Source organism: Pelophylax lessonae, assembly GCF_965119305.1.
Source record: "Pelophylax lessonae genome assembly, chromosome: 11".
Classification (NCBI taxonomy): Eukaryota; Metazoa; Chordata; class Amphibia; order Anura; family Ranidae; genus Pelophylax; species Pelophylax lessonae.
The window spans coordinates 12,426,680-12,435,384 of record NC_138778.1 but is presented as its reverse complement, the minus strand read 5'-3'; the positions used below and the strand labels follow the sequence as shown (position 1 = coordinate 12,435,384).

Below are 8,705 nucleotides of genomic sequence, written 5' to 3'. Positions count from 1 at the left end.
GCAATGCCAGCATTTGAAGGGTTAAAGTGAAAGTCGTGCGCACGCGATTCCTGTAATACAAGTCAATTAACCCTCCGAAACCCAGAGCGCAGCATTCAAGCTTAGGCCTGTGCAGAGTGTCAGGTGTCACCGGGTAAAAATTACAGATGACTGAGGCCTGCACATCACAGGAGAGGGGGGGAGGGGGGGGGGGGGCTCTGTGTGCTTAATCAGGGGCCCCAGGAAGGGAAAGGGACAATAGTGGGGGTTAGGGAAGGGTCACAGGTCACTTGCTGCCTAAAAAAAAAAAAAAAGCCAGTTATTGCCATGGCAACCATTTTTTCAAGACTAGGCCATGGTTGCTATGGGTGACAGCAGCAGCTAGGTGCAAAAGCCGGTTCCTATTTCTGCATGTTTCTCCTTCTCCACAGCTAAACAAAATGGATGGGAGGCGTGTGGACTGCGCCATATGCTGCTTTTTGATGACACGGTTCGTAGTTTTGAATTTTTCATGCATAATTTATTCGCAATAAAAAAAAAAAAAAAAAAAAAAAGAAAGTGTCTTAAACGTACGCAGACAGGAATGGTATGTTCCGACGTCTAAACCGGCTACAACCAGCAAAAAGGTTGCATAACAGAGCCGCCATACTGCAGAGACCGGATACAGGCGGTCTTTGCATTAGAAAATTGGAGTAAAGCTGGGAAAAGGCAACTAGTCCACCATTACAGTACTAAAAGGGTTAATATGGAGCCTTATGACTGACTGCACGGGACCGCCGGCCATACTCCATCATGGGGGCCCAGAAGTCCCATCAAGCACCAAAATTAAACATGTCCAAAAAGAAACTTCTCATGGCATCCAGCGCTTCCTCTTCGCCTATCAGAGCGAAGGCTGCCCTCTGGCGGCACCGCCACACCAACACAGTGCCCCCTGGCGGCACCCCCACACCAACACGGTGCCCCCTGGCGGCACCCCCACACCAACACAGTGCCCCCTGGCGGCACCCCACACCAACCGCCAGGGACCAAAAATAAGAATGTCCAAAAGGAAAAAACTTCTTATGGCGTCCAGCTCTTCCTCTTTGCCTATCAAAAACGAAGGCTGCCCCCTGGCGGGTGCTCCTAGCGGCGGCCCACGGCAACACGGTGCCCCTGGCGGCGGCCCACAGCAACCGGGTGCCCCTGGCGGCGGCAAACCACGACAACCGGGTGACCCTGGCGGCGGCAAACCACGACAACCGGGTGACCCTGGCGGCGGCCAACCACGACAACCGGGTGACCCTGGCGGCGGCCAACCACGACAACCGGGTGACCCTGGCGGCTGCAAACCACGACAACCGGGTGACCCTGGCGGCGGGAAACCACGACAACCGGGTGACCCTGGCGGCAGCAAACCACGGCAAACGGGTGACCCTGGCGGCAGCAAACCACGGCAAACGGGTGACCCTGGCGGCAGCAAACCACGACAACCGGGTGACCCTGGCGGCAGCAAACCACGACAACCGGGTGACCCTGGCGGCGGCAAACAACAACAACAACCGGGTGACCCTGGCGGCGGCAAACAACGACAACTGGGTGACCCTGGCGGCGGCAAACAACGACAACCGGGTGACCCTGGCGGCAGCAAACAACGACAACCGGGTGACCCTGGCGGCAGCAAACAACGACAACCGGGTGACCCTGGCGGCAGCAAACAACGACAACCGGGTGACCCTGGCGGCAGCAAACAACGACAACCGGGTGACCCTGGCGGCAGCAAACAATGACAACCGGGTGACCCTGGCGGCAGCAAACAACGACAACCGGGTGACCCTGGCGGCAGCAAACCACGACAACCGGGTGACCCTGGCGGCAAACCACAGCAACTGGGTGACCCTGATGGCGGCAAACCACGTCAATCAGAATGGCTTTAGAAAACATAACTCCACACAAATGTTATTATTTACATTTTGAGTGGGGATTTCCCCCATTTCCTGTTCCTTTGACCCCTTGTCACCATGGCAAGGGCAAAGCAAAAAAGGAAAAGGGGGGGGGGGGTTCACCGACAGAACCGATAACGCAAGAGAAGTTCTAACCCATTGGGGGGGGGGGGCAAGGTTGGGGAAGAATAAGTAAAGCATTACTCTGTGTTTGATCCCAGCCCCCATTGGACAGACTGCTGAGATACCAGCACGGTCCCAGCTGACCCCTGACACACATATTGCAGTTGGAGGGGATGGGGGGGTCAGGTAACCTGGCAGCTGATGGCAGGGGGGTCTTTAGCAGACGCTGACATTGCTCCAGGGGAAGGGAGACGGTGGCTGCTGATGCCGGTGACAAGGCCTGATCTGTGCTGGAAGCCTGTCTGCATTCATCTGGGGGAGGGGGGGTTTAGTGCTGTAAGCTGCGGCTGTGACTGCGCTGCTTCTCTGCCCGCTGCATGATGGTGACAGGACAGACCGCACTCCCATCCTCCCGGAGCATCGCATGCACACTGCATAGACGATGATAGATGGGGGGGGGGGGGGGGGATTCTGCAGTATGACAGTGCACAGGTAGAGGACATGTTCAACTAATCATCAATAATTCTGTAGCAAAAATATTTACAGCAATATAGAGAGACATACATGATAAGAACCAATCAGAGGACACCTTTCACAGTGCTGGCTGCTAGGGATCAATGGAAAGTGGAATCTGATTGGCTGCAATAGATTATAGGACTGTTTGGATGGGGCAAGGCGAAGGAAAGGACTGGGGGGGTCTGAGCCAGGTTATGGGGGGTAATGGGAAGGAGAGGACTAGGGGGGGTCTGAGCCAGGTTATGGGGGGTAATGGGAAGGAGAGGACTAGGGGGGGGTCTGAGCCAGGTTATGGGGGGTAATGGGAAGGAGAGGACTAGGGGGGGTCTGAGCCAGGTTATGGGGGGTAATGGGAAGGAGAGGACTAGGGGGGGTCTGAGCCAGGTTATGGGGGACCTTCGCAGACGGGCAGAAGAGAGAAGAACTCTGTATACAGGGGAGAACATTGAGGGGACAGAGAATAGAGGAGGGGGGGGGACAGGGGAGTACAGTGAAGGAATGACACCATGTGGGTACCGAGTTTATTGGGGTACACATTGGGACAGAAGTAAAGGGGAGTAAGCACAGGGACATGGAGGGGACAGAGGTAATGGGGTACGCACAGGGACAGAAGTATTGGGGTACGCACAGAGACAGAGAGGGGACAGAAGTATTGGGGTACGCACAGGGACAGAAGTATTGGGGTACGCACAGGGACAGAAGTATTGGGGTACGCACAGGGACAGAAGTATTGGGGTACGCACAGGGACAGAGGGGAAAGCAGTGATGGGGTACACACAGGGACAGAGGGGAAAGCAGTGATGGGGTACGCACAGGGACAGAGGGGAAAGTAGTCATGGGGTACGCACAGGGACAGAGGGGAAAGTAGTCATGGGGTACGCACAGGGACAGAAGGGGAAAGTAGTCATGGGGTACACACAGGGACAGAAGGGGAAAGTAGTCATGGGGTACACACAGGGACAGAAGGGGAAAGTAGTCATGGGGTACACACAGGGACAGAAGGGGAAGTAGTCATGGGGTACACACAGGGACAGAAGGGGAAGTAGTCATGGGGTACACACAGGGACAGAAGGGGAAAGTAGTCATGGGGTACGCACAGGGACAGAAGGGGAAAGTAGTCATGGGGTACACACAGGGACAGAAGGGGAAAGTAGTCATGGGGTACACACAGGGACAGAAGGGGAAAGTAGTCATGGGGTACACACAGGGACAGAAGGGGAAAGTAGTCATGGGGTACACACAGGGACAGAAGGGGAAGTAGTCATGGGGTACACACAGGGACAGAAGGGGAAGTAGTCATGGGGTACACACAGGGACAGAAGGGGAAAGTAGTCATGGGGTACACACAGGGACAGAAGGGGAAGTAGTCATGGGGTACACACAGGGACAGAAGGGGAAGTAGTCATGGGGTACACACAGGGACAGAAGGGGAAGTAGTCATGGGGTACACACAGGGACAGAAGGGGAAGTAGTCATGGGGTACACACAGGGACAGAAGGGAAAGTAGTCATGGGGTACACACAGGGACAGAAGGGGAAAGTAGTCATGGGGTACACACAGGGACAGAAGGGGAAAGTAGTCATGGGGTACACACAGGGACAGAAGGGGAAAGTAGTCATGGGGTACACACAGGGACAGAGGGGAAAGTAGTCATGGGGTACACACAGGGACAGAAGGGGAAGTAGTCATGGGGTACACACAGGGACAGAAGGGGAAAGTAGTGATGGGGTACGCACAGGGACAGAAGGGGAAAGTAGTCATGGGGTACGCACAGGGACAGAAGGGGAAAGTAGTCATGGGGTACGCACAGGGACAGAAGGGGAAAGTAGTCATGGGGTACGCACAGGTACAGAAGGGGAAAGTAGTCATGGGGTACGCACAGGGACAGAAGGGGAAAGTAGTCATGGGGTACACACAGGGACAGAGGGGAAAGTAGTCATGGGGTACACACAGGGACAGAAGGGGAAAGTAGTCATGGGGTACACACAGGGACAGAGGGGAAAGTAGTCATGGGGCACACACAGGGACAGAGGGGAAAGTAGTCATGGGGTACGCACAGGGACAGAAGGGGAAAGTAGTCATGGGGCACACACAGGGACATAGAGGGGACAGAAATAATGGGGTATGCTATGCATAGGGACAGAGGGGAAAGTAGTCATAGGGTACACAAGTAAAAGGAGTAATATTGAGGGGACAGAAGTAATGGGGTACACATGGGGGGTATAGAGGAACAGAGGTATTAGGGGTACACAAAGGATTAAAAAGTAAACAGAAGTAATGGGGTACACAAAGGGATTGTGAGGAGACACATGATGGAGAAAAACAGGGGGCATGAGTAATCAGGGACATTTAGGGAACTAAAAAGGACAAAATGTAAGAAGGTAGAGATATGTGGAATAATAGGGGACAGAAGTTATGGGGGGGGGGGGGGGAGGGGTAACTATCAGGACTGAGCCAGGTGCCAGGATTCGGCAGTCAGGGGTAGAGGAAATTGGGGGGGAATGCTGGGACAGATGGAACGGTGACCATGCAGGAATTTGGGGTCACTGCGGAATCCGGAGGATCTGGACCACAAAAATGAGCAAAAATCATGGAGATGATTTGTGCAACTCTGCAGTGCCGGTGACACGGGATGGAGAGGGGATGGAGAGGAGATGGAGAGGAGATGGAGAGGGGATGGAGAGGGGATGGAGAGGGGATGGAGAGGAGATGGAGAGGAGATGGAGAGGAGATGGAGGGGTCACTACGCAGGGGCAGGGGACAGACTGCTACAGAACACAGAGAGTGGAGCAAGAGAAGAGTACACTATAAATGGAGGGTACAGGGGGGGGGGGGGGGGGGGGCATAGATGAGAACAGGGCACAGCGATGGATAAGCAGATGCATAGAGAGGTACAGTATACAGGGATGGGGAAAGGTATGGTGGGGGGGGGGGTACAGTATACAGGGATGAGAAGGGTATGGTGGGGGTACAGTACACAGGGACAGGGAGAAGGACAGGAATGGTGTTGGGGGGGGGGGGGGTACAGTATACAGGGATGGGGACAGGTATGGTTGGGGGGGGGGGGGTCACAGTATACAGGGATGGGGACAGGTATGGTGGGGGGGGTACAGTATACAGGGATAAGTATGGTGGGGGGGAGGTACAGTATACAGGGATAAGTATGGTGGGGGGGTACAGTATACAGGGATATGTATGGTGGGGGGGTACAGTATACAGGGATAAGTATGGTGGGGGGGAGGTACAGTATACAGGGATATGCATGGTGGGGGGGGAGGTACAGTATACAGGGATGGGAAGGGTATGGTGGGGGGGGGGATACAGTATACAGGGATGGGGACAGGTATGGTGGGGGGGTACAGTATATAGGGATGAGAAGGGTATGGTGGGGATACAGTATACAGGGATGGGGACAGGTATGGTGGTGGATACAGGAGGTGGGGGTATATGGAGGATATGTATACAGTGAAGGGTATATACAGATGAGTATATAGAGAATATGTTTATAGATCAGTGTATATGGAGTAAATGTATACAGAGGAGTAAATAGAAGATATGTATACAGTGAAGGGTATATACAGAAGAATATATATATGTATTACAGCATATTGAGGATATGTCTACAGTGAAGGATACATATAGATCAGTATATAGGTGGAGGGCAGTATATAGAGGATATGTATATGGTGAAGAGTATATACAGATCAGTATATAGAGGATATGTATACAGTGAAGGGTATATACAGATTAGTATATACAGATGAGTATATACGAGGTGGGTAGTATATACAGATCAGTATATAGGAGGTTATAGTATATAGAGGATATGTATACAATGAAGGGTATATATAGATCAGTATATAGGAGGAGGGTATATATATACAGATCAGTATATAGGGCATATATATTGATAGATAGATGAGTATATAGGAGGTGGGTAGTATATAGAGGATATGTATACAGTGAAGGGTATATATAGAGGAGTATATAGGAGGGTATATACAGATCAGTATATATAGATATGTATACAGTGAAGGTATATACAGATCAGTATATAGGAGATATGTGTACAGTGAAGGGTATATAGGATATATGTATACAGATCAGTATATATAGATATGTATACAGTGAAGGTATATACAGATCAGTATATAGGGCATATATATTGATAGATGAGTATATAGGAGGTGGGTAGTATATAGAGGATATGTATACAGTGAAGGGTATATAGGAGATATGTATACAGTGAAGGGTATATAGGAGATATGTATACAGTGAAGGTATATACAGATCAGTATATAGGGTATATATAGATGAGTATATAGGAGGTGGGTAGTATATACAGGATATGTATACAGTGAAGGGTATATATAGATCAGTATATATGTATACAGTGAAGGTATATACAGATCAGTGTATATATAGATATGTATACAGTGAAGGGTATATATATAGATCAGTATATAGGATATATATAGATGAGTATATAGGAGGTGGGTAGTATATATAGATATGTATACAGTGAAGGTATATACAGATCGGTATATATAGATGAGTATATAGAGGAGGTAATGGGGGGAGGGGGTGGGAGTCTCACCCTGCATGCTGCTGATGGTGCTGTGTTGCCCAGGAGCCCCGGGCCCCGCTCCTCCTCCGCTGTGTCCGGGGTTGGAAGTCGCCATTGTTATATATGAGATTTCAGATGAAGGCTGCAATGCAGCAACCCCCACTGTGCCGCCCCTCCCACGATCCCCGGCCGTGACGTCCAGAGCCCCGCCTCCCTCTCCGATCTGCCTGTCCTCCCACCGGCCCGGGTCGTGACGTCACCCAGATTCCGACTCCTCCCTCCACGGCTCTGCAAACACCTGACCCGCCCCCTGCCCCTCTTCCGTTCCCTGACTTGGGAGGGTGGGGTGAGGTCTCCAGACCCCGCCCTTCCACACCACCGCCCCCGTAGTGGAGGTGACGACGCTGTGTCCCGCCCTTCGTCACTTGGGCCGCGCCCCCTGCGTCCCTGATCCGGATGCGTTCTCCGCCCCTTCCCGCCTCAGCTGCTGCAGAACCTCCTGTCACTCACACGAAGGTGGGCGTGGCTGCGGCTGCTGCAGCCCCTCCTCTCCTGCATCATGTCAATCATACAGGCATGAGCCAGGCCACAGCTGCTGCAGAACCTCTTCTATGCATAGATCACAGCTGCTGCAGAACCTCTTCCATCCATAGACCACAGCTGCTGCAGAACCTCTTCCATCCATAGACCACAGCTGCTGCAGAACCTCTTCCATCCATAGACCACAGCTGCTGCAGAACCTCTTCTATCCATAGACCACAGCTGCTGCAGAACCTCTTCTATCCATAGACCACAGCTGCTGCAGAACCTCTTCCATCCATAGACCACAGCTGCTGCAGAACCTCTTCCATCCATAGACCACAGCTGCTGCAGAACCTCTTCCATCCATAGACCACAGCTGCTGCAGAACATCTTCTATGCATAGATCACAGCTGCTGCAGAACATCTTCCATCCATAGACCACAGCTGCTGCAGAACCTCTTCAATGCATAGATCACAGCTGCTGCAGAACATCTTCTGTCCATAGACCACAGCTGCTGCAGAACATCTTCTGTCCATAGACCACAGCTGCTGCGGAACATCTTCCATCCATAGACCACAGCTGCTGCAGAACCTCTTCTATGCATAGACCACAGCTGCTGCAGAACCTCTTCTATCCATAGAACACAGCTGCTGCAGAACCTCTTCTATCCATAGACCACAGCTGCTGCAGAACCTCTTCCATCCATAGACCACAGCTGCTGCAGAACCTCTTCTATCCATAGACCACAGCTGCTGCAGAACCTCTTCAATGCATAGACCACAGCTGCTGCAGAACCTCTTCCATCCATAGACCACAGCTGCTGCAGAACCTCTTCTATCCATAGATCACAGCTGCTGCAGAACATCTTCTATCCATAGACCACAGCTGCTGCAGAACCTCTTCCATCCATAGACCACAGCTGCTGCAGAACCTCTTCTATCCATAGACCACAGCTGCTGCAGAACATCTTCTATCCATAGACCACAGCTGCTGCAGAACCTCTTCTATCCATAGACCACAGCTGCTGCAGAACCTCTTCCATCCATAGACCACAGCTGCTGCAGAACCTCTTCTATCC

At 52.0% G+C, this 8,705-nt stretch overlaps 1 protein-coding gene across 3 annotated transcripts in view; it reads right to left on the bottom strand.

Moving 5' to 3' along the window:
* Window positions 1–7,298, bottom strand: part of MAP2K4 (mitogen-activated protein kinase kinase 4) — a 78,938-nt gene extending 71,640 nt beyond the window's left edge. For 2 of the 3 annotated variants that reach the window (XM_082272469.1, XM_082272470.1), the window contains exon 1: window positions 7,135–7,297. In XM_082272469.1, coding sequence (XP_082128595.1) covers window positions 7,135–7,219 — 85 coding nt within the window. In that variant the 5' untranslated portion in view covers window positions 7,220–7,297. Of the gene's footprint in view, window positions 1–7,134 lie in introns of all 3 variants that reach the window. The other variant, XM_082272468.1, reaches the window with a different exon arrangement.
* Window positions 7,299–8,705: the final 1,407 nt, after the last annotated feature.